General features: G+C 43.0%; 2 protein-coding genes across 7 annotated transcripts in view; one reads left to right on the top strand and one right to left on the bottom strand.

The window, feature by feature from the left end:
• SFXN2 (sideroflexin 2) overlaps positions 1-25,696 on the bottom strand; it is a 122,006-nt gene that overhangs the window by 15,712 nt on the left and 80,598 nt on the right. The window contains exons 1-7 of one of the 5 annotated variants that reach the window (XM_083441597.1): positions 12,280-12,377; positions 9,515-9,638; positions 4,337-4,501; positions 3,471-3,641; positions 2,652-2,750; positions 1,721-1,796; positions 1,202-1,287 (exon numbers count right to left, since the gene is read on the bottom strand). In XM_083441597.1, the coding sequence (XP_083297723.1) occupies positions 1,202-1,287; positions 1,721-1,796; positions 2,652-2,750; positions 3,471-3,641; positions 4,337-4,497 (593 nt within the window). In that variant the 5' untranslated portion in view covers positions 4,498-4,501; positions 9,515-9,638; positions 12,280-12,377. Of the gene's footprint in view, positions 1-1,201; positions 1,288-1,720; positions 1,797-2,651; positions 2,751-3,470; positions 3,642-4,336; positions 4,502-9,514; positions 9,639-11,913; positions 12,036-12,152; positions 12,378-25,696 lie in introns of those variants that run through there. The other 4 variants (XM_083441601.1, XM_083441598.1, XM_083441600.1 and 1 more) reach the window with 4 other exon arrangements.
• The window catches only part of ARL3 (ARF like GTPase 3), a 37,848-nt gene continuing 24,625 nt past the window's right edge, over positions 12,474-25,696 (top strand). Inside the window, exons 1-3 of one of the 2 annotated variants that reach the window (XM_083441608.1) lie at positions 12,474-12,611; positions 20,437-20,580; positions 22,549-22,665. In XM_083441608.1, coding sequence (XP_083297734.1) covers positions 12,609-12,611; positions 20,437-20,580; positions 22,549-22,665 — 264 coding nt within the window. In that variant the 5' untranslated portion in view covers positions 12,474-12,608. Of the gene's footprint in view, positions 12,858-20,436; positions 20,581-22,548; positions 22,666-25,696 lie in introns of both variants that reach the window. The other variant, XM_083441607.1, reaches the window with a different exon arrangement.

Genomic DNA, 25,696 nt, shown 5'->3' with positions numbered 1-25,696 from the left:
TGTGGGCTGGGAAAATGTGAGCAGAGAGGTCAAAATGGCAGTAGTACTGGATTTTCCATAGAATAGGTTAGAACCAACCAGCCAAATCCACATAATTAGCTGTCATTTTTCTGCATTTTGCTTTAAGGATGCATCTAGACAGCACTTATGTTGCATTTGTGTCTGGGTACCTAACCTCTGCACATGTTCTATATATGTGCATGCTTCTTCCTCCAGGGACTGTGGCTCATGTTTTGGGCTTGCTGTTGTTTTTTACTAAATGCTGAATTTGTGAAACTGCACCTATATAGAGAATTCATGAATCGAATTAATTTCCACACAAACAAAAAAAGCAGAGCAGGGAGCAAGGGACCTTGGGATGCTGCTGCAAAGAAACTGGTTTGTAGAGTCATAACATATGTAAGTACAGCTGAGGATAAGAGAAGTTATATAATATTAGCAAAATGTACAGGAAGTAAGTGGAATGATGCAAGTTTACTGTCCAGGGAGACAGGAAACCATTTCAACAGTGGAAGAGCAACCGTGTAAGACTACTGTTCACACCTATCATGCAAAAGCTTATAGCTCTTCAATGAGTTTAAACTTGTGTCTGAAGGTTAAAAACACACACACACACCACACACACACACACACACACACACAAAAATGTAGTGCAAATGGTGAAAAATAGTAGGATGTTGAAAGAAGAACAAGGACTTATCACCCACATCTTAGGACATACTCCATGGCACACTATATGAAATCAGTTTGCGTTTTCATCAACAAAAATGGTCCCACCCATCATGTTTTTGACTCAGCACTCAATGTGTCTGTGTTTAGATACCTAAAGCCCAGGATTTTAAGACTAGTAGTTGAAATGGAGGCCCAATCAGCTCCAGAGAAGTAAATACACTTTGGGAAGGAAATGGAGCTTCCTTTCTGGTTTGTTTCCCCTGCTGCCTCTTCTGCTAGCAGCAGTGACTTTGGAAAGCAGCTGTATGAGTGAGCAAGTGAGTTATTATTAGAGACTGGAGGAGCGGGGAGAACTCAGGTGTCCTTATTCCCAGGCAAATGCCTTTACCGCTGGGTAAAGCAGAATTCCTTCTTTGAAGCAAAGGCCTGGGCTGTGGATGGCAAGCAGAGCACAGCATCATGACATTACAGCTCACCCCTTCACCCCTCCCGCCTTAAAAGGCCACTTGAGCTCTACCTAGAGACTTACTGCTGCCTCATCAAGGGGATGTTGACGCAGTTGGCAGCGGCTACCGCTGCAAAGGGGACCCAGCGTGCCACAAGGGATGGCGCTCTCTGCAAGGAGACAGGAGTGCAATTAGGAGGAGGACCAGATCTTCAGAACTCTCTGTGTTTTCGGGAAGGACACAGTGCCTATGCTGTGGATACCATAGGCCCTGTATGCCTAATACCAAGAGTTATTCCACTTCCCCCAAATTCTTATAATGAATACACATCTGCTTACAATAACACTGTGCAACAGCTGAAGCCAAGGAAGGAAGGAAGGACGGAAGGAAGGAAGGAATGCGACACATCTCACAGCCAAAATAAGCTGCGTCCAGAATGGTGTGTCTTCCCATTATCCCATTGTACAGTTCCCAAGGCTGATGCATAAGAAGCAGACAATCACACTTCCACAGCTCCAAAGAAACTGGAGGAAGATTCCCTCCCCGCCTGCAGTCTTGCTGCCCCTTTGTGGTTAGAAGAACTAAGCATTTTCCTACGGTACCTTGGTGTAAAGGTTGAGTCCTACGGCAGTTGCCAAGGCAGTGCTGGTAGCAGTGAAATAAGCAACTCCAATTTGCCTGGAATCATCCAAAGGGTAAACAGGTTAGGTCCATAGACAGTCCATTTCAGTTCATGAATTGTGCAACAGAGGGACTCCTCCACACGACCAGTGTGGTCTTACTGTGGCAGGCTTATTCACTACCTGCCATCCCTACACTGTTGGCTCTCCAATAGACACAAGACATCCAAGAATCTTTCCAACTCTAGCTCTGCGATCCAATGGGAGGGGAAACAGAACCACCATGAAGTCTATTGTTGTAGACAGAGCATCAAGTTGCCTAACAACAGCCTCTTCCCCATACCATACCATACCAGCCTCTTCTACCATCATACAGTCTGAAGTTAAGCCATCCAAGTGAATAAGCTATGAATATCACACATAGGGGCAATAAGAAATGGGGTCTTTGATTCTGCCACTCCAAAAGTACCACCATGCTCTGTTCACCGGAGCCTGTTTCAGAAGTGCCAAGCACCCTATCAACTTGATAGGGTTACTATGACAAATGGATGCATAGCAATTTGTTTGCATCATCCGATTTCCCCAGAGGGCGCTTCCTGCCAATGTAGTCAAACTATTCCAGCTGATAGAGCAAATCCTAGCTTAAGCCAGACAACAAGCCTGACATGCTAAAAGACTGAGTGAAATTCAGTGTTGCTCACTTCCAGTTGTTCCACCTGCTCTCCAGATGGAATCATCCCCCTCCTTCCTTGCATGCTATTCTGGAGATTCTCCTGTCCATTTCCCAGAGCCAATTCCAGGGGTTTCACGGGGAGGGGGGGGGAAGCACCGCTGTGTGGAAGGTCTTCTGTTGATGGGGTTGGTTAGGTGAATCCTGCCTCATGCCATCAGGTAACCCTGAATAGGTACTCACTTGAGGGAGATGGGGCTGGCAGCATTCCGGTTGGTGTAGTTCACAATGGCATTGAAAGACTGATTCACCCACTGCCAGAAAACTACAGCTGGAACTGTCCTGTAGGGAAGGGAGTGAGAGAAAAAAGATCCAGAAGCCAGAATAGGATTGTGCATCCATTTAAATAACCAGAAGTGACACCACTGTTATCATTTTTCTGGCCCAAGATGTTCACCTTTATCAGACTTGGCCTTTAGCTGCATGCAATGCCAAGCTAAAGCAGGACTTACAGTGAACAAGCAAACATGCAGGCTCCTGGTTGTTCGGCTGAGCTAAGCCATGGTTTGGGGCTTAGTGTTTTAAAAGCACTGGCTGCACACAGATATGACTTTGTGAGTGCACTGTCTGTCTGCGCAGCCCATGCATAGACTCTGCCTGTGTGCAAATCCTCTCGAAAGTCTCCTTTACAGTTTAATCCTACCTGTGTCTACTCAGAAGTAAATCTTATTTAATTCAATGGCTCCTGCTCACACGCAAGTGGGATTAGGATTGCAGCCTTAGTTACAATTAGTGTCTGCTACTAATTTCTGCAAGAAAACAGCAGGTGCACAGTGCTAAGGATTAATTGCCTGAAAAACACTTCACTGTTAATGTAGCACCTGACAGCCACTCCTGAAGACCGATCTAGAACAGGAATAAAAATGGGAGAAAGTAGTGCAGGCACAATAAGGAACAGATTTCAAAATTCAGTTGAGATCACCAGCGCTTGAAAGGAATAAACACCCAGTATTCCATGTCTCACAAAAGCAACTTCCTGAAACAACACTCCTCCCTTCATACCTGTAAAACTGCAGCATGCAGCCTGTGATGGCCATCCCCCCGGGGACTTGAAACGACATCCTCCCTATCAAATTCATCTTCTCACCAGAGTCAGGGTGGAAAGCGGAGTCATAAAGCTTCTTGGCATAGAACAGCTGCTCTTGGTTGGTTCCTGGAGGCACAATGCCTGCCCTGCAGGCATGAGAAAGAAGTAACTGTTCCAGCACCATTTTTCTAATACCTCGAGCCTCCAAATTCCTCGAGCAGCACCCTCCCTCTGCTACAAAGTTAAGCACTGGGAATCTGGGAGAAACACTCACACAGAGCGCACAGACGCACAGGCACACACACACATTCTTAAAAAGGTAAAGGTACCCCTGGCGTCAGGTCCAGTCGCAGACGACTCTGGGGTTGTGGCGCTCATCTCACTTTACTGGCCGAGGGAGCCGGCGTTTGTCCACAGACAGCTTCCGGGTCATGTGGCCAGCATGACTAAGCTGCTTCTTGCGAACCAGAGCAGCGCACGAAACGCCAGAGCAGTACCTTTTAATCTACTTGCACTTTGACGTGCTTTCGAACTGCTAGGTGGGCAGGAGCTGGGACCAAACAACAGTGTCTAAATCCCTACATGTCCTTTATGGTATTTTTTTCAACACCAGGTCCAGGATAGAGAAATTCTGTTAAAGTGTTGCCTCTCTCATCAGATCGAGGTTTGAAAATGTATTCAGGTATTCACGTTTTCTGCAATAGACTCTAGAGTAACAAGGACACTGTGCCTTACCCACCAATTTTGTGAATAAACCTGAATATGATCTATGCTTGGATCATACAAGAGTTTCAAATGTGTTTTGGATTTTTTTTAAACCATTGTTAGTTGCCCAGGCTACCTGCAGCTCTCCACCAATGCCTTTGCTGAATCCAGTTCATGTTCCGACACCAGCAGCGTCCTTGGGTCCGTGATGTTGAAAAAGTGCTTCACACGCCCCATAAAAGTGTTCTGGTCCCAGCGAGGGATGTCAATGTTAAATGTGGTGACACTGGCTGCCATTTTACTGCAGAGTAGAAAAGGAATCCACAGGTCAGTGCATGAGCTCCATGGTTTACCCAAATAAAACCAAGGATTATGGTTGGCATGTGTGTTCACCTGGAGATGGCGACTGCCCTTTTAAAAGCTACCAAGTTTTTATGCAACTAGGCAAGTCCCCAGGACCGGACGGACTGACTGCTAAATACTACAAAGTATTGAAGGACTGGTTAATTCAGCCGTTGAAAGATGTCTGTAATGAAATACTTCAGGGGAAAAAAGCACCAGAAACGTGGAAGGAAGCTTTTGTCACGCTTATACCGAAGACAGAGACTGAAAAACATCAACTTAAAAACTACCGCCCAATATCGCTACTGAATGTGGATTACAAAATTTTTGCAGACATTTTGGCTAGAAGATTTAAGAAAGTATTAATAAAGGAGATTCATAAAGATCAAGCAGGTTTTCTCCCAGGAAGACATCTATCTGACAATGTGAGGAATATAATTGATATATTGGAATTTTTGGAGGAAAAAATAAATACAAAAGCAGTTTTGATATTTGTGGATGCGGAGAAGGCCTTCGACAATATTTCTTGGAGCTTTTTGAAGAAGAATCTCCAAGGTATGGGGGTAGGCCAAGAATTTGAGAATGGTATAAGTGCAATCTATTCTGAACAAAAAGCGAAATTAATTGTAAATAATGTAATAACTGAGGAGTTCAGAATAGAGAAAGGTACAAGACAAGGGTGCCCAATCTCCCCTTTACTTTTTATATCAGTCCTGGAGGTGCTGCTGAATATGATTAGAAAGGACCAACTGATCAGAGGGATACAGGTCGGATCTAAACAATATAAATTAAGAGCATTTGCAGACGATTTAGTTTTGACACTGCAGGAGCCAGAATCCAGTGTAAAAAGAGTCTTAGAATTGATTCAAGAGTTTGGTCGATTGGCAGGGTTTAAATTAAACAAAGTTAAAACCAAGGTTTTGACAAAGAACTTAACAGAAATTGAGAAAGAAAGGTTTCAGAATGAGATAGGATTGACAGTAGTGAAAAAAGTGAAATATTTGGGAATTATCATGTCTGCTAAAAATGGGAACTTATATAAAGATAACTATGATAAATGTTGGTCGGAGATAAAGAAAGATCTAGAAATATGGTCTAATTTGAAACTCTCGTTAATGGGTCGTATTGCCGTGATAAAGATGAATGTACTGCCAAGAATGTTGTTTCTATTTCAGACGTTGCAAATTATAGACAAAACTGACTATTTCAGGAAGTGGCAAAAGGATATATCTAGATTTGTCTGGCAGGGCAAAAAGCCAAGGATAAAATTTAAAATATTAACTGATGTTAAGGAAAGAGGGGGCTTTGCCCTGCCAGATTTGAAACTTTATTATGAAGCAGCAGCTTTTTGCTGGCTAAAAGAATGGCTACTTCTTGAAAACACTGACATGTTGGACTTAGAAGGATTTAATAACGCTTTTGGTTGGCATGCATACTTATGGTATGACAAGGTTAAAGTGCATAAAATGTTTAAAATTCACATTGTCAGAAATGCATTGTTTAAAGTTTGGATGAGGTATAAAGACTTGCTTGAAAATAAGACTCCAAGGTGGTTGTCCCCAATGGAAGCAAAAGCACTAAAAAAACTCAATATGGAGGCCAATTGGCCAAAATATTGGGAGATTTTAGAGCAAGATGGTGATCGAGTGAAATTACAGAGTTACGATAAATTAAAAAGTAAAGTTCGAGATTGGCTTCATTATCATCAAATAATGGAGGCTTTCAAAATGGATAGAAAAATTGGTTTCCAGGTGGAAAAATCAAAATTGGAAACAGAATTGTTAGAACCCAAAACTAAGATTCTGTCAAGAATGTATAACTTGCTGTTGAAATGGAATACACAAGATGAGGAAGTGAAATCAGTGATGGTTAAGTGGGCCCAAGATTTGGGTCATAACATAATGTTTGCTGACTGGGAAAAGTTATGGACCACTGGTATGAAATTTACAGCATCTAATGCCTTAAGAGAGAATATTATGAAAATGATATACAGGTGGTACATGACACCAGTCAAGCTTGCAAAAATCTACCACTTACCTGACAATAAGTGTTGGAAATGTCAAGAGGTTGAAGGTACATTCTTTCACCTTTGGTGGACATGCCCAAGGATAAAGGCATTCTGGGAGATGATTTATAACGAGTTGAAAAAAGTTTTTAAATACACATTCTTGAAGAAACCAGAGGCCTTTCTCCTGGGTATGGTTAGCCAACAGGTGCATAAGAAGGATAGGACATTTTTCATGTATGCTACAGCAGCAGCAAGGATACTCATCGCACAGTATTGGAAGACTCAACAGCTACCCACACTGGAAGAATGGCAGATGAAAGTTATTGACTATATGGAATTGGCAGAAATGACCGGCAGAATCAGAGACCAGGGAGAAGAGACGGTGAAGGAAGATTGGAGGAAATTCAAGGATTATTTACAGAAACATTATAAGATAACGAACATTTGATGACATCGGATTGAGGATGAATGGGTATTTGGGAAAAAGTGATCAGAGAAAGATTTAATATATTGTCAGACTAAGGAAATGCAATTATCTATTAGTCTTTAAGAGTATTAGAAAATCAAAGTACGATAGAGGATAAGAATTTGCAGACAGAATATATGATTTGGAATACAGAGAAGGAAGGCCTGGGGAAGTCGGAGAAATAAGTTAATGTAAAGAATTCAAGGAGACAAAAATTGTTTTAAATATGTTTTATTTTCTATGTTGTATTTTGCTGTTTTGTGTTTGTGTGTTGTAGTATTTATCTTTTCTGTTTTTTCCTTTTCTTTTTCTTTATGCTGTTCTTCCGAGGTTGTTTGTTTAATGTTGTTTCAAGTTTCTGTTGTAAAACTCAATAAAATATTATTTAAAAAAAAAAAATAAAAGCTACCAAGTTTTGAGAAAGGATGCATCTGTGTTAACTCTTGCCCTGATGGTTTAGCTGTCTTGCCCATTCTCCTATGTGAAATAGAGGAAGCCCCGCCACCACTGCAAGACACTGGTAGGAAATGCAACTGCTGCACACTTTCTTTTTAAATAAACAGGTGCTATTGCCATAGGAAGGGCAATAATGCATCCCATCAGCACAACCATATCCACTTGCATTAAAGAACTCTCCTGTGAACTCCTCAAATCTGCTCCGGATGACTGAGAGAACCCCTAGAAGAGATTGAGGGGGCACAGCGCTTAAATGGTGCATGTCAGGCAACTGGAGTTTATCCAGCTATCGCTATTTTGCCACAAACACACAGAGGTCCAGGAAGGATAAAGATGTGCGCAATGAGTGGCACATGCCTGGCACATAAGTGATGGCTATGATGGCAACGTGGAATTGTGGTGACTGATACCAGTTTTTGGTGTAAAACTTGGTGGTCTCCACAAGTTTTATAAATTAGAAACCTATAAATTGGTGATATATACACGTGTGTGTGTGTTATACAGAGTCTCAAGGTGTGCCCGAAAAATGAAACTATTAGATTCAAAGGAATGCAACTAAGAAAAGAGGCTGGGAAATTCTGGGAAAATCCCACTCTCCAAAGAGCAAGTTATTTATTTGTTCATGCTATGAACTTTGGCATGAACTGGATCACGCTGTGACTTTTCAGCCACAGAAATACACAGAGGGGAGGGAGGACTTTATTACCTTGTTGTTCACATATCGTACACTCAGCATGTATGGAATCTACAGCATAATCTTTGCTAAGGTAATTGCTATACATTCCAAAGAAATTCTATGCATACTCTGTTAAAATATTAAACAGCAGCCCTCCCTAGTACCACTGAAAGGTTAGGACTAACCATAACCAAGAGAAATTTCTTATGCAAACAGCCCCTGGCCAGTGTCTTTATGAGGTATAAGGCATTACCAACTACAGTGGTACCTCGGGTTACATACACTTCAGGTTACAGACTCCGCTAACCCAGAAATAGTACCTTGGGTTAAGAACTTTGCTTCAGGATGAGAACAGAAATTGTGTGGCAGTGGCGCAGCGGCAGCCGGAGGCCCCATTAGCTAAAGTGATATCTCAGGTTAAGAAAAGACCTCCAGAACGAATTAAGTTATTAACCCAAGGTACCACTGTATATGTATTGAAAAATTAAATGAACATAGTAAAAAAGAATTACTGCAAAAAATGAATGGAGATTTAACAAGACAGGCAAGATTTAAAATATCTTGTACAGGAAAAATATCAACCTTTCTGAGAGGTCACATCTGACAACAGGGTGATAGGTAGTGTGGAGAAGAATAAAAGATAGCCAAGATTTATAACATTTCATTAACAGTCAAGATGTGTAGAATATTTTACTGGCAGTTTAAGTCAAGATACCATGCTCAGCAAGAGTATAGCTTACCCTTGTGGCTACAGAATAATTAGATCTCCAAAGGCATGACTAAGACAAAACAGAATTAAGTGTGTATAGGCACAAACCGCCCTTGACCTCTGGATAAATATTCAACTCTTTCTGTTAATGGGCAGCAATCTCTGTCAAGTAGAGAATTCTCATCTAACTGGTGGCTGGAATAAACAGGAGGATATCGGTATAGTTAAATGGATTTATGCTGGGACTGTAAGTGGGAGAGCTGGGGGGGGGGGGAATGAGGCTAGACATCAAAAGGAAAAACACACAAGTGCTGATTATCTTTTAGTTACCAGAAATTGAAAGAGACACACTATTAAGGGAGAGAAGCACTAGAAAAGGTACAGAAGGCCTTCTACTGCAGGCAAAACTCTGGTTGTTTCAGATTCTGAACCCTAATTTTGTCTAAAGGAGAGGATTAGAAAATGGTATCCTGGATCACCAACTCCAGTATTTATCTGTGAGTACTACCTCAGCAAACTATAGCTTTCTCCAGGTGCCAGCTTCTCCCCACCTATAAGAAGACAACTGCACACACCAGTCACATGCTAGATAGTCCCACACTTTGCAGAGAAATTATCAGTCTGGTTTTCCTCACTGGAAGGTTTTGCATCACCCACCTTTTAGAATTCTTTGAGGTAGTCAATGAAGATGTAAGCAAGGCTGAAATGGTAGACAGTATATTCTTGGGCTGGACTTCTAGGAATACTCGGCAATCATGGGCAATCGTTTATAGAGCAGGAACTGGATTAAAAAACACACAAAGAGATAATAATAAACAGTTTTCACAGCTGAAGCAAATAAACCCTACTTTTCACTTAGCTCATATTTCTCTCAACTTCATGTCTCCAACATGTCTCCTCAGATTCCTGCTTTTCAGACACTGCTTACTTTGTCCCTGTTCTTTGAACCTCCTTAGTAGGTCCCTCTCCTTCCCTTTGTAGCATATAGTCCCTGTCCAAATCTTAAGTCACGTTCAAAATAACCCCCCTGGTTAAGCCCTTTCCAGTTCTGCCATTCCCCTTGCCACATCATCTTCAGGTCCCTCTCCCCAAGTGTACTTTATAGGTAGGGCAGAGCTTTCCAAAGTTTTCATGTTGGTTTCACACTTTTTAGACATACAGTGGTGCCTCGCAAGACGAAAAGAATCCGTTCTGTGAGTCTCTTCGTCTAGCGGTTTTTTCGTCTTGCGAAGCAACCCCATTAGCGGATTAGCGCTATTAGCGGTTTAGCAGCTATTAGCGGCTATTAAAGGCTTAAGGGATTAGCGGATTAGCTGCTAAAAGGCTATTAGCAGGTCTTGCGAGGCATTCGTCTTGCGGGGCACCACTGTACATCATTTCGTGACACAGTAATTCAGTTTTGCTAGCAAACTGGGGGTTCAACTAACCCCTTTCCAGTCCTAGAAGAGGCATGGGGAGTGTTCGCACGACAAACCTACTCACTGCAGCCAACACATTAACGTGTAGCGACACACAGTTTGGAAAGCTCTGGGGTAGGGGGTTGTTTCCCTACATCACAGACATTTTGCCATTCCTTAGCCATCCCCTGTGTGACATCAAAACCCAGTCAAAATGATAGCCTTCTGTTCCTTCATAGAAGTTGGACTGCAAACCATTGTGTTTCCTGGGCAGCTGAACACTGTTAATTGCCATTTGAATGAAGACAAAGTGAGAGATCGGGTTGAGTCCTGTAATTGGAGTACCACCACTGAGAAGGTCCTGTTTGTACAGCGATTTCCTGGACAATACTCATCAAGGGTACCATAAGCAGGGTCTCCCCTGCAGATCTCAAAATTCAGTTTGGCTAATACTATGGAAAGTGTTAATTTAAATACTTGGGTTCTAAACCATTCAGGGGTTTATACATGTGTACCAGCACTTTGAATTGGGCCCAGTAACTCACTGATAGCCAGTCCACTGTTTTCAGGACTGGTACAATAGGATCCCAACTTGCTTCTCCAGATAGCAAATGGCAGCCACATTCTGCACTAGCTGCAGACTCTGGACTCTGCCCAATGGCAACCCCTTGTAATGTACAGTCCAATTAGGAGGTTAACAGAGCATGGATTACTGTAGCAAGATTATCCTAGTCAAAGAATGGCTGTAGCCAATGAACCAATCATAACTGAGTATACATACTCATTACTTCAGGTGCCATGTGAGCCTTGCTTAACATTCACAAACACCAGCAGTTGGAAGGGTCAGCTATCATGATAGTTCAATACTGAAAGACGGGGGCCGGGGGGGCCGGAAGAACTGTACAGATAGTAAATATTTTGTGTCCCCTACTCCTCTGATAATCTCCACCTCCACCACAAACCCACAAACAGTGGCACTCTTAACTCCTCCTTATGCACACTACCCAGGCAATATCCCTCCAATCAACCAATCATTGCTCAAGTACCACACACACAATCCTTTTGAGAGCAACTACCCTGACGATGGAAAGTGTGACAGGTAAAGGGCAGAGAAACTGACAAAGTGCTGTACAAAAAGTTACTGTAAATACATAAGGTGCATGAAGAGGCAACCCAGTTGATACATCACGCAGAACTGCTAAATTTCTACATAATCAACAGGGCCACAGATGGTTAAAAAAAAATTACAACAATCTCATCAGGAGCAGCCAGCTGTTATTCACCACCTTAAAACATAACTTGGCAGTGACTTCTCACTCTACTACCCCTGCTCTGCGGAAACACTGTGTATCAAGTGTAGAACAAGCCTATTAACTACAACTCTGTTTATCTCTAATTACCAGATGAGAGCACAAACAACAGGGGATACCTATTCCCATTATGCACCACTTGTGGATCACTGTTTGTACACACACCGTACACTTAAAGCACACACGTCTTATGGGAGCTGCAGTTTGTGAAGGCTGCTGGGAACTGTAGTTCAGCGAGGGTGTGTGCGTCTGCTTTAACTATATGGTGAGTACGCAGCCCCAAACATCTCCATCCTCGGTCCAATCCGCTCTTCTCTCATGCCACTGAAGTTGGCACGCCAATGCCTACCTTCACTACTGAACTCTTCCATTTCACACCCCGCAAAAATGAGCGACATTCTCACAGCTGCATATATATGCATATGCATGCACACACAAACACATATATATATAACAGGTTTTCCTTCTAACAATGCAGAAACAGTGTCACTAATACCCTAAGAGCGCAGCACCACACATGCCTCGCGTCTTGCCAAACTTCTCCCCTTCTGCTACATTATTTATTATTATTATTGTTGTTATTATTACATGTTGTCCTTCCCTCCCCGGCGTGTCCTGCATTCCGCGGGAAAGCAAGCCAGGCCGCCTCTATGGTTTTCTCTTACTCTTAACTCCTAACTCCTCGTGGCACTTCCCGACTACCGCTCACTCCTACCTTCAGCTCGCCAAGCACCAATCAGCAATGCCGCCGCCTTCCTTTCTCGTGCACATGGGCACCGCTTCTAACCCCGCCCCGCCGAGGACGCGTGGCTCTCCGCAGCCAATGAAAGGCTGGCTTAGTCGCGTCGGTGCCTGCGTCGACGCAGGCCGCATGTATCTGACGAAGAAGGAGGCTGGGTTCTTTGGAGGGTTAGGGAGGGGAGAGAACAGGGTAGTGGGCGGAGCTTGTGCGTCGAACTCGGGACGGACGTTCTACGTGGGAGGAATGCAGTGCGCGCGCGCGCATGACGCAGTTGCCCATGGTAACCGGGAGCCGCGTAGAGGATGGTGAGTGAGAGATTAGGAGGGGGAGAAGGCCGAGGGGGCCCCGGGAGGGCGTTGTGGGAAGCGGGAGCGCAGAACCGGCCCTCCGCCCTGTGCTGGGTGCGGGGCAGGATCCGTCCTGTGGCGGCGGAGCGCTCCGTGTTGAGGGAGGGGGATGCTGCTCTAAAGGGATGGATGAGGAGACGATGAATGGGCCTGGCTGAAGGGAGGGGCGGGAGTCGTGTACCTGGAGCTGAAGGAACCGCTCAGGTGACGAGGGGGACGGAGCGGCTGAGATCGCCGGATTTCTATTTTTAATTTATTTTAATTTATTTATTTTATATCAGAAAGAAGGACCCCTTCATCTGTTTAATATTTCAAAACTGCGAGTTACTGGATGTGCTCTGGGAAGCTGCGAGAATAGCCTGTAAAGAATTGCAACACGGTTACCCACCCCACCCCCCGTATTCTATGAGATACAGTACAATCTTATGCGAGACTGAAAGGGGCGATATCTTCGTTGTTGTTTTATAATGACACGTGGCAGCTGTAAGCAAGACAGGTTGAGATGGGATTTGCGGGGTTCTCAGTGGGGGATCTTAGGGGGCTAAGAGAGTGGGTTGGGTTATTGAAATAACTCATTTTCGAAGTGGAATTGGGTCATGAGGAATCCCGGGGTTTTCAAAGAAAGATGTGAAATAGAAGTCAAATGCACCTTGTTACAGGGCTTTAAATATACACAAGAACACATTGCAGTTTGTTTGTTTTTTAATTCTGGTGTTACAGATCTTCTATGTGTTCATCTCCTTACTAGCTTACTTGATCTGCAGCAAGCATTATCTGATACGATAAGAGGAGTCAAACTGGATCAGAGCAAAAACTCTTCTAGTTCAGCATTCTGTTCCCACAATGGCCAACCAAATGCCCATAGGGAACCTACAAGTGGAACATGAATGATATTGCACTTTCCTATTATCTTTCCCCTACAGCTAGTATCTAAAAGCACATTGCCTCTGATTTTTCAGGTAGTAAATTGCCATTGTGAATAACAAGCAATGATAACTTTACTCGCCATGAATTTATATTCATTCATTAAGCCAACCAGCTTGGAAGCAAATTCCAAAGTTTTAACTATGGTGTGAAGAAGTACTTCCTTTTGTCTTTTCTTAGTTTCCTACCACACATCTTCACTTGATGATCTTTGATTCTAGAATTATGAAGGGAGTTCAGGAACTACTGCTTAGCAGATTTTGCACAATCTATGTACAATCTTATAAACCTGTATCATATCCCCCTTACTCCCCTTTTTTTTGTAAATGAAAAAAGTCCTAAACATTGTAAGATGAAAAGGAGTTTTGCTCCAGCCCCTTGATTTTTGTTGTTGTCTTTTTCTGAACCTTTTCCAGCGTTACAGTATTCTTTTTGAGGTGACTTAGAAGTGTACAAAGTGTTCCAACACCACCTCCTTCCCTATAAAATGTGGAAATACAGGCTGTTAGACCTTTAAAATAGCCCCTTCTAAGTGAGTTACAAAGTTTGGCACTTCCCCCAGCAAAGAAGAATACCACACACTTGGAAAATTAAAAATGGTTTATCTACACACTCTCCAAAGGTCAGATTCATGTGCATTCAGAAAAAGACGCTTCAGGTTACAGACTCCGCTAACCCAGAAATAGTACCTCGGGTTAAGAACTTTGCTTCAGGATGAGAACAGAAATCACATGGTGGCAGCAGCGGGAGGCCCCATTAGCTAAAGTGGTACCTCAGGTTAAGAACAGTTTCAGGTTAAGAATGGACCTCCGGAACGAATTAAGTTCTTAACCGGAGGTACCACTGTATTGGTATAGGAACTGAGGAGTGGCTGGTGAGAGCCATGCAATTTTGCTGGAGCAACCAACTCAAACCTTCACATGCTGAGCTTCTTGGGTACACTAAGTGGGGTGGGTGGGTGTTTGTTTACCTCTTTCCTCCCAAGGTGAAGGGAAATGACATAGCTAAGCCTGACAGGGTAGCTTACTCTATGGTATCAACCCCTTCATGCATTAATTAGACTTAAGCATGTTGGTTATATGAGACTGATTATCCCACACTCTTGGATTGTATATTTTTAGATTCCACACTGGTTTTGTGATTAAAATTTTGATGTTAAGAAATACAAACTATTTAAATTGTTGTAGCCTACCCTGGGACCTATGGGTGGAGGGGTGGATAGTAGTGATTATGATGATAATTTGAAGTTGTACCATAGATTTGCCTGAGGATGAATATTCAAAATCATTATTCATAATTTCTGTAGTATTTTTCAGAAATATGGGGAAACATCTGCACTTCATCAGTATTTTGAAAAATACTGTAGCTGTATGATAATTGTTAGCCCTCACAGCTTGTTCGTATAAAGTTATGCTACTAATACAGCTAGTACTAATACTGTATGCAGCTCAGCCTGAGATGCAGGAGTAAGATAATGAAATACATTTCATGGCATCAGCTAGTTTATTAAGGCCATGACAAATTCACTCCACACACTCTTCCACCCAGAACTTTGTAACCTAATTACACAATGGACCATTAAGTATTAATGATTATAGACCTATCTTCCATAAATTTGTCTAATCTTTTAAAGTCATCAAAGGATATAGTTCTATGGTTTCCAGGAGGACATACCAGGGAGCATAGGATTTTGAGGATCTCCTCTGCTGGCAGGAAGGGGTATTTTCCCCAAGAAGTCCCCTGCCAGCTGCCTTTTAAAAGGCCACACTATTGCCCCTCTGCTGTTGGTGCAAAGACAAATAGCATTTTAGGGTGGGGCAGACTGAAAGGCTTGCACACATTACAGTTCAGCCTTAGCTGTGTTAGATTGATGTCATGTAGATTTCCTCCCTTCCTAATCCCACATTCCAAGACAGGACTCAGCCATATAGTTACTGTGCAACACACTTCTACCTTGCCTTACCACAATTGCTGCTAAGGCTGATAGTTCTGGGACAAAGAGAAGATAGAATTCAATGAAATCTACTATTGGGGAAACAACCTCAGTGACTATCTTACAGGACAGCTGTACTTGACTTGATCTTTAGAGAAATACCACATCAACTAAGTAAACATTTGCTGGTTACCAAAGGCAGATTTCTTTGTACTTGCACTCTAAATTCATTATCAAAGCTTTATGGCTAATCCAGATAAACAGCAGGTATTTACTTCTCTCCTCTAATGGGATTCCGCTCTCTGTTCTTTAGTGATTGGCAAGCCTCCCTACTACTAGCCAATAGCATGTGTGGCAATTCTCTCTATGGTATGTCTTATATGGGTCACTTCGGTAGAAAATAACAGGCATTTTTTAAATGTGTATTTTTTCCATGATGCTTTCCCCCAAGTACATATTTGAAATATTCTGCATTTGTTCTATAAATACATTATTGATGTCAACAGTTATGTGACACGGATTACAACCAGAAAACTGATACAATGTAGAGCAGGGATCAGTAACCTTTTTTAGCCATGGGCTGGTCCACCGTCCCTCAGACCATGTGGGGGGCTGGACTATATTTTTTTGGGGGGGGGGATGAACGAATTCCTATGCCCCACAAATAACCCAGAGATGCCTTTTAAATAAAAGCACACATTCTACTCATGTAAAAACATGCTGATTCCCAGACTGTCCGTGGGCTGGATTAAGAAAGACCCCCGGGCCTTAGGTTGCCTACCCCTGGTGTAGAGTTAAAAGAATAGCAAGTTTTAAAGAAGGAGAACTATAGCTATTTAATGCTATGCTTTAACATTGTACTAGCATGTGTAACTGTTCAAATAAACAGACAATCTGGTACTCCCTCTTTATGCTTTATATTTGGATATGGAGAGTATTTTGTGGAGCTCAAGGGACAGAGTGCTCTAGTAGTGGATAGACTTGGCTCATGACATACTCAGATCATGACAACCTGAGTTCAAGGCCTTATTTAACTTGCTTGCTGATCTTGGGCAGCTTAATTGCTCTCTACCCTAGTTTGTGTATTAGTCATAATAGGGTTGTTTTGAAATAAATATTTACTATGAGGTATTTTGCAGCTTTAAAAATGATACAAGTTCTACTGATTTCAACAGGATAACTAAATGCATGTTCATAAATGCATGTCTTCAAATTGTTGTTGTTGTTAATTATGTTTATAGACTAATTTTCAGGCAATATGCCTACCAGAGTGATTTCCAACAACAATTAAAGCATTATGAACAAATTTAAATCATGCTGCACAGTTAAAATTAAGAGCACCTAATACAAATAAAAATACAAATGCGGAGGAGGGGGGGAAATTAACCGAAGTCCTGGGCAAAAAATATGAGTTCTTAACTACTGGTAAAAACTCATAATGGTTGCTGCAAATATTATTTGGAGAGGAAGGGAATTCCATGGTTGGATGGCCTGTATAAATGCAACACCTCTGTCTCTGCCAGATCTCAGTGTCTCAATATAAAAAAATGTATGGCTGGATCATGTCCAAGATTAATAAGTATATGTTAGTGGTTCCCTTTATGGCCTTTGTGAAATAACTGTTGCTTATCAAGTGTGTGCTCAGAACAAAATAACTTACACCAGTGGTGTGTTTTCAGCCTAAAAAAATCCTTTTGCTTCAGCATAGTTTTTCCTGACAAAATGCCAATCAAGATGTTCAGTTATTGTATGTTTGGAATGTAAGATATGTTTGGTTTTTGCTCACACTCAAAATATTTAATTATTTAAAATTAAAACCAACAATGACCCCATGGAACTTATTATTAATACATGCATCCTTGATAGAAAAGAACATCTTTCCACAACTGATAAATTAAAATAATTGAGTTGCTACTGTGTACCCTCGCTTACACGTGTATCCTGCTCTCCACCTGGACCAAAGGAACATATGCTAGGGTTTTTAAATGAGTCATGGTGAGCCGCAGAATAACTTTTTCTAAATGCTATGGAGGGGATTAGCAATGAGACAAAGCTCAAGAATGGCCTCAGTCCAGTATACCTGAAGGAGCGTCTCCACCCCCATCGTTCTACCCGGACCAGCACCGAGGGCCTTCTGGCGGTTCCCTCACTGCGAGAAGCCAAGTTACAGGGAACCAGGCAGAGGGCCTTCTCGGTAGTGGCGCCCTCCCTGTGGAACGCCCTCCCACCAGATGTCAAAGAGAACAACAACTACCAGACTTTTAGAAGACATCTGAACGCAGCCCTTCAGGGAAGCCTTTAATGTTTGATGTATCACAGTATTTTAATATTCTTTTGGAAGCCGCCCAGAGTGGGCGGGGTATAAATAAATTATTATTATTATTATTATTATTATTATTATTATTATTAATTAATTTATTTATTTATTAGAAAAATATATTATGTACCTAAAACAAAGAACTAAAACCAGAGTTTAGAGCTGATAGTTGGCTGTGATGTGACCAAGAGCACTTCTTATAATTTACCAAGATATGCTGTTGGCTTTAAGAATGTATCAGTCAGTCATATGAACTGGAGGAGAAACAAGCACAGGGAAAATACAAGCAATAACAGCAGATGTCACAGGTGACCTGTGACAGGTTGCTAGCAAAGCTAGGACTAGAAAGTAGATCTTTTGGCTTTAATAATAGTTTTGTCACCCAGTGGCCAATCTGGCTGATCTGCATCTTATAGAGATGTAAGAAAGCAGCCCAGATACATTTACATATCAGTGCCCAACATGCCCTTCCAGCTGACACTTCTTTTAAAGTAGTACAGGTGTTTGAGTGCTGGCACCACCAATGCACACAATTATTTCTAGCATTTTTGCAATGCAATGCAAATAAACTCACAGGGATCTTCTGTTCCCAAACCCTGAAAGCTACTCTCAGCTCAAGGATCTATCACTTGAAATCTGCTGAACTTTCTTAGCTACACAATGCAGGCAATTGAGAGGTTTGCAATAGATACATCATGAAAACGCTGACATGTGAATGTATCATTTGCCTGAAATGGTTCAGAGAATAAATACAAGGCGCTGTGGATAATCAGAATCATTAGTAGGTAAGAATTCATGGCATGGCTAGTCGGAATGTAGAGGGAGGATTTGGATTATGTGATTTTGTATACATGAGGATTGGCTGGTGGCAAAAGTAATAAAACTAATTCAGCAGCTTGACTGAAATTCTTTACTGCCCTAAATCTTGAGACCTAACACCCTGATATGAATGATTTATGATACGATCTAATATTAATGGCAGTTCTTAACACTAGTGGGAGCTGCATGAGGGGGCAAAATGGCCTTCAAATGGGAAGAATGAGAAGGAGGTGATAAATCTTAGGACCCCCCTCTGAGCAAGTGCTATCATTTGTTGCTATAGGTTCATGGACACACCAAAATAAGGGTTAGGTCCATGCATGGAAAATGAAGTTAAGAGCTTGGGCATTCTTCTTTCTCAGCTTGTATTACTGTTCTAGTTAAGATTTCTTTCTGTATAATATGTCTCTTAAAATCCACCCTGATTCTAGTAAAATCCTCATTTCAGACTCTCATTCTATCTTGCATGGGTTGTTGTCATGTTTTGCTTGACAATTTCTTGTCTCTCAGCTTAAGCCTATTTTCTCTGTTCTCTTAATTTTTCTTCATTTGTGCTTTAATCATGTTACAGACATATATATTTCTGTTTCCATTGTCTGTTGTCCCATGCAACATGGTTTTAGGACTTGTTACTTTTTTCCTTGTACAGCCTCCCACTTGGACATTTAATTCACTTATTTGGTTTGAATTGCCCTATTTATGCTCATAGCATTCACATTTATTTTTCTGCCTCAGTGCTATCTTTCGTTCTTAGGTACCTGATGAGATGAACTCTGGTCTATGAGAGTTTATGCCATCACTAACTTGTTAGTCTTAAAGTGTGCCACATGATAGTTGTTGCAACAAACTAACACTGATACCCTTCTGGAAATATTTTCCACTTCTTACTTGTTACGTACTATCTAGCTGCAATCTCATTCTGGATTCTGCAACATAATTTTATTGTGGTTTATTTAAAAACATATATTTTGCAGCTGCTTCTTTTCATAGTGCTGGTGTGTTGTGAGATTCTGACCTATATTTTTATTTATACGTTACTTCTGTTGCAAAGTTATTGCATAGATCCACCCACTTTGATTATTTTTCTTTCTTATTTTTCAACATCTTTATCTTATTCTCCCTTCTGCTGCTTGTATTCTTCTTTCATTGTTCTGATCATGCTATCATCTCTTTATTTTCCTTTTCCTTTTCCCTTTCCTCTTTTTTTTGTTTTGTTTGTTTGCTAGCTTTCAGTGCTAATAGCCACTCGTGGCCTTGCCACTTGTAATCTGCTTTTCTTGCTTTCTCCCTTTACTCTAGTCTCCTCTGCAGCCCCTTCATTCATAAAAAAAAATATTATTAAACTTGCATCTCCCTGTGCTCTTTCTTATTTTGATGTTTCCACTCTCCCAAATGTAAGGAACTCTTTTCCTTTCTCTAGTCACTTGACCTCCTCATTATCCTACTTTAGGAAATTATTAAAACTTCTATATTCTCTTTTGCATTTCTTTCTTGATGTTCTTTTTTAAAATAATTATTTTAGTGCTATGTTAATTACCAAATAGTTCTGTGTTTACTCTCCTGCTTCCTTTTAATCTCACTCATTAAGTGGAAAATCCCTCTTTCAAATCCCCTTTCTTTTTGTCTCATGTATCACAGATCATCAACCTACAGGCAGCAACTTGTACATTTTGTTCATGTGTTAGAAGGCTATTCAGGATCTCCTTTCTTTCTGTTTCTCATTGATTTTTGGCAACGATGATAAAAATAACATCTAGCAAGTAACATCTCCTGCCCTTTCTCACTAACAGGGTTTGCTGTCAATTCTGCGCAAATTGAAGAGTGCACCAGACCAGGAGGTAAGAATCCTCCTCCTGGGATTGGATAATGCAGGCAAGACCACACTTTTGAAACAACTAGCATCTGAAGACATCACCCACATTACTCCCACACAGGTAAGGAATGAGGCTTTTGGTGCTCTGCTAAATCTTGAAGTTTGGAGAATGGAGAAGGAAGGGTGGCTACAAACAGAATCTGTCTTGCAACCAAAAGTAAAATATAATCTCTTTTTATAAAAATAAAAAATAAAGCTGCTACAGATGCCACAACACCTATGTACTCCCCCCCCCCCCCATTTTCCTTTATTCCAATAGTAGTATACCCACAGTTCTAGGACTCATATAGCTTTTACCTCATGCAGCCACTTCCTAAGGCCATAGAAAGCTGCATTATACTACTACTAATAATACTAATTTATTATTTTTACCCTGCCATCTGGCTGGGCGGCTCCCAACAGAATATTATTAATAATAATAATAATAAAGTGATAAAACATCAAACATTAAAAACTTCCCTAAAAAGGGCTGCCTTCACGTGTCTTCTAAAAGTCAAATAGTTGTTTATTTCCTTGACATCTGATGGGAGGGCGTTCCGCAGGGCGGGTGCCACCACCAAGAAGGCCCTCTGCCTGGTTCCCTGTAACCTCACATCTCACAGTGAGGGAACCACCAGAGGGCCCTCAGAGCTGGACCTCAGTGTCCTGGCAGAACGATGGAGGTGGAAGATGCTCGTTCAGGTATACTGGGCCGAGGCCGTTTAGGGCTTTAAAGGTCAGCACCAACACTTTGAAGCTCGGAAACGTACTGGGAGCCAGTGTAGGTCTTTCAGGACCAGTGTTATATGGTCTCAGCGGCCACTCCCATGCACCAGCCTAGCTGCTGCATTCTGGATTAGTTGTAGTTTCCGGGTCACCTTCAAAGGTAGCCCCACATATACTGAATCAGACCATTGCTCCATTTCACACATTGTAGTCCAGGCTTACTGGCAGCGGCTCTCTAGGGGTTTCAGGCAGGACCCTTTCCCAGCCTTACCTAGAGATCACAGGGATTCAACCTGGGACCTTTAGCATACAGAGCATGTGCTTTCTAAGTGAACTATGACTCTTTTCCTCACATGTTAATATAGTGCAGATTGAAGGGGTGTGCATGTGCCCAATGGAATGGTAACAGTTGTAGAGTGCATGCATTTCTTGCTTTAAAACTTCTCAGACTATGAACACACACTAGAGAATTAGAAGATTAAACCAAGCTGCATGTTGTTACGCCCTTCAGTGTTGCAGTTCAGCGCATACATGGTGCAGATACTTCACATGTATACTTCAAAACTGCAACACACACAGTGTCCCTCTGTCCTCTCTACATGCACCAACTCTCCAGAGCTTTTTTTAAGGGCTAAAGGATCTTTCATTAGTTGCTCAACTGACACCATCCCAATGTTGGCCAGTGGATGGTGCTAGAGATTGTACAAGGTTGGATCTGCTTCCCCCAGTCCTCAAGATGGAGCACATTGCCTATGAGATGCTCCCACGCCTTAGAGAAAAAGCCCACCCTCAGATTCCAAGCTTAAAGCCAATCCCCTGTATTGTGTGGCAGCTCATTGCCAGCCTGCACCACATCCTGTTTTTCCGGTTGCACTCCCCTTTCAGTTGGAGCTTTAATTGATGAAATGGGCCCTTCAAAAGTGCAGCTGTTGCTTCTAGTTTTCTCGTATCAACTCACATACAGACTTCTGCTTCTCGTTAGCCTGCACATTGGCCTCAGCTTTCAGTAGCTGAGGCTTACTCCTTGCAAGGCTATGTGATTTCTTCTTATCTGCATTGTTCTCTCACCTCCAACTGCACCTTCCTTTCTTGTTATGAGCTGCAACATACATCTTTATAGCTTTGACAGAAACAGACCCTGATCCATGGAAGGCTGCTATAGCCTTCACCTTGCCCACAGCCAATCCATCTGAATAGCAGCACGGGGTTTATTTTGTTAGGGTTTCCAGAGTTGTGATATATAAACTGTGACTGATGTGTGCCTGTGAATCTGAAGCCAGGCATCACGTTAACACCAGTTATACTTTATCTCTGCTTGTCACAGGGTTTTAACATCAAAAGCGTGCAAGCACAAGGTTTCAAGCTGAATGTATGGGACATTGGTGGACAGAGGAAGATCAGGCCATACTGGAGGAATTATTTTGAGAACACCGATATCCTGGTAAGCATTGGCCACTGCTGAATGCTACATTAAATATCATAGTGACTTTAACAGCTAAGAAATACTGCAATCAAAGTCATTTGTTTTGCAGCAGTCAGCCAGTCTGAACATTCTTGCAGAGCCAGTGTGTGCACGTGAATTATGAAATCTGCAGAAACATTTATTTTTAACTGGTCTCTCAACAGTGTGCTATGTGACAGTTCCATTTGGTTTTTCCTTCCCTTTGAAGTAACTCTGTGTTCCAGGCTGAAAAATATGAACCAAATTACTAGGTGCAATTCTCAAGCGCTTTTCTTCTTCTTTAGTACTCTACAAAACACACAGTAAGGGTGCCACCAAAGTACAACCACATTGCACAATTAAAACAACATTTTATGGAGCTCTTCCTTCCATGGCATCTTTTGAAGGACACTTATATGACTCCCAGATGCTTGCAGTGTTTGCAGGGCAGCGGCTGAAGAAGGAGCCAAAAGGGGTTTCTTGTGTGTGTGATTCTTGTGGCTGATTAGCTGCTTTCCCTGGTCAAAGGTCAGAGGGGGCAGGGTTTCTGTTGAGGCAGGTGATTAGCTGTGGGAGGAGCTTATCAGTGTTTGCAGGGCAGCGGCTGAAGAAGGAGCCAAAAGGGGTTTCTTGTGTGTGTGATTCTTGTGGCTGATTAGCTGCTTTCCCTGGTCAAAGGTCAGAGGGGGCAGGGTTTCTGTTGAGACAGGTGATTAGCTGTGGGAGGAGCTTATCAGTGTTTGCAGGGCAGCGGCTGAAGAAGGAGCCAAAAGGGGTTTCTTGTGTGTGTGATTCTTGTGGCTGATTAGCTGCTTTCCCTGGTCAAAGGTCAGAGGGGGCAGGGTTTCTGTTGAGACAGGTGATTAGCTGTGGGAGGAGCTTATCAGTGTTTGCAGGGCAGCGGCTGAAGAAGGAGCCAAAAGGGGTTTCTTGTGTGTGTGATTCTTGTGGCTGATTAGCTGCTTTCCCTGGTCAAAGGTCAGAGGGGGCAGGGTTTCTGTTGAGGCAGGTGATTAGCTGTGGGAGGAGCTTATCAGTGTTTGCAGGGCAGCGGCTGAAGAAGGAGCCAAAAGGGGTTTCTTGTGTGTGTGATTCTTGTGGCTGATTAGCTGCTTTCCCTGGTCAAAGGTCAGAGGGGGCAGGGTTTCTGTTGAGGCAGGTGATTAGCTGTGGGAGGAGCTTATCAGTGTTTGCAGGGCAGCGGCTGAAGAAGGAGCCAAAAGGGGTTTCTTGTGTGTGTGATTCTTGTGGCTGATTAGCTGCTTTCCCTGGTCAAAGGTCAGAGGGGGCAGGGTTTCTGTTGAGACAGGTGATTAGCTGTGGGAGGAGCTTATCAGTGTTTGCAGGGCAGCGGCTGAAGAAGGAGCCAAAAGGGGTTTCTTGTGTGTGTGATTCTTGTGGCTGATTAGCTGCTTTCCCTGGTCAAAGGTCAGAGGGGGCAGGGTTTCTGTTGAGGCAGGTGATTAGCTGTGGGAGGAGCTTATCAGTGTTTGCAGGGCAGCGGCTGAAGAAGGAGCCAAAAGGGGTTTCTTGTGTGTGTGATTCTTGTGGCTGATTAGCTGCTTTCCCTGGTCAAAGGTCAGAGGGGGCAGGGTTTCTGTTGAGGCAGGTGATTAGCTGTGGGAGGAGCTTATCAGTGTTTGCAGGGCAGCGGCTGAAGAAGGAGCCAAAAGGGGTTTCTTGTGTGTGTGATTCTTGTGGCTGATTAGCTGCTTTCCCTGGTCAAAGGTCAGAGGGGGCAGGGTTTCTGTTGAGGCAGGTGATTAGCTGTGGGAGGAGCTTATCAGTGTTTGCAGGGCAGCGGCTGAAGAAGGAGCCAAAAGGGGTTTCTTGTGTGTGTGATTCTTGTGGCTGATTAGCTGCTTTCCCTGGTCAAAGGTCAGAGGGGGCAGGGTTTCTGTTGAGGCAGGTGATTAGCTGTGGGAGGAGCTTATCAGTGTTTGCAGGGCAGCGGCTGAAGAAGGAGCCAAAAGGGGTTTCTTGTGTGTGTGATTCTTGTGGCTGATTAGCTGCTTTCCCTGGTCAAAGGTCAGAGGGGGCAGGGTTTCTGTTGAGGCAGGTGATTAGCTGTGGGAGGAGCTTATCAGTGTTTGCAGGGCAGCGGCTGAAGAAGGAGCCAAAAGGGGTTTCTTGTGTGTGTGATTCTTGTGGCTGATTAGCTGCTTTCCCTGGTCAAAGGTCAGAGGGGGCAGGGTTTCTGTTGAGGCAGGTGATTAGCTGTGGGAGGAGCTTATCAGTGTTTGCAGGGCAGCGGCTGAAGAAGGAGCCAAAAGGGGTTTCTTGTGTGTGTGATTCTTGTGGCTGATTAGCTGCTTTCCCTGGTCAAAGGTCAGAGGGGGCAGGGTTTCTGTTGAGACAGGTGATTAGCTGTGGGAGGAGCTTATCAGTGTTTGCAGGGCAGCGGCTGAAGAAGGAGCCAAAAGGGGTTTCTTGTGTGTGTGATTCTTGTGGCTGATTAGCTGCTTTCCCTGGTCAAAGGTCAGAGGGGGCAGGGTTTCTGTTGAGGCAGGTGATTAGCTGTGGGAGGAGCTTATCAGTGTTTGCAGGGCAGCGGCTGAAGAAGGAGCCAAAAGGGGTTTCTTGTGTGTGTGATTCTTGTGGCTGATTAGCTGCTTTCCCTGGTCAAAGGTCAGAGGGGGCAGGGTTTCTGTTGAGCAGTTTGAACCATCTTTTAGATTTAGGGGAGCTAGTCTCAAGCCCAACGACACATTCTCAAGATGGAGGGGGAGGGAACAGCTGCAGTCGCCTGCGGTTCCTGCGCAATGTTTGCCATCTTGCCAAAGGTGGCAGGCAGCTTTACGTGCAGCAATTGCATGTTGATTGCCCTCCTAAAAGACAAAGTCCAGCAACTGGAGGAACGTGTAGCTACGCTCCAAAGAATTAGAGAGCTGGAGCTCTTCTTGGAAGCAACAGAGCACACCGTCTCCACCAAGGAGGAGACAGGGGACTCCCCTGAGAAGGAGGCTAGTTCACCAACACAGGAGCCCGATATGTGGAGAAACGTGACTCAAAGAAGTAGGAGGCCCAGGGT

This window comes from Podarcis tiliguerta, assembly GCF_965153285.1.
Source record: "Podarcis tiliguerta genome assembly, chromosome: 5".
Lineage (NCBI taxonomy): Eukaryota > Metazoa > Chordata > Lepidosauria > Squamata > Lacertidae > Podarcis > Podarcis tiliguerta.
Note: the sequence above shows the minus strand (reverse complement) of the source record. Positions and strands in the feature narration are given on the sequence as shown.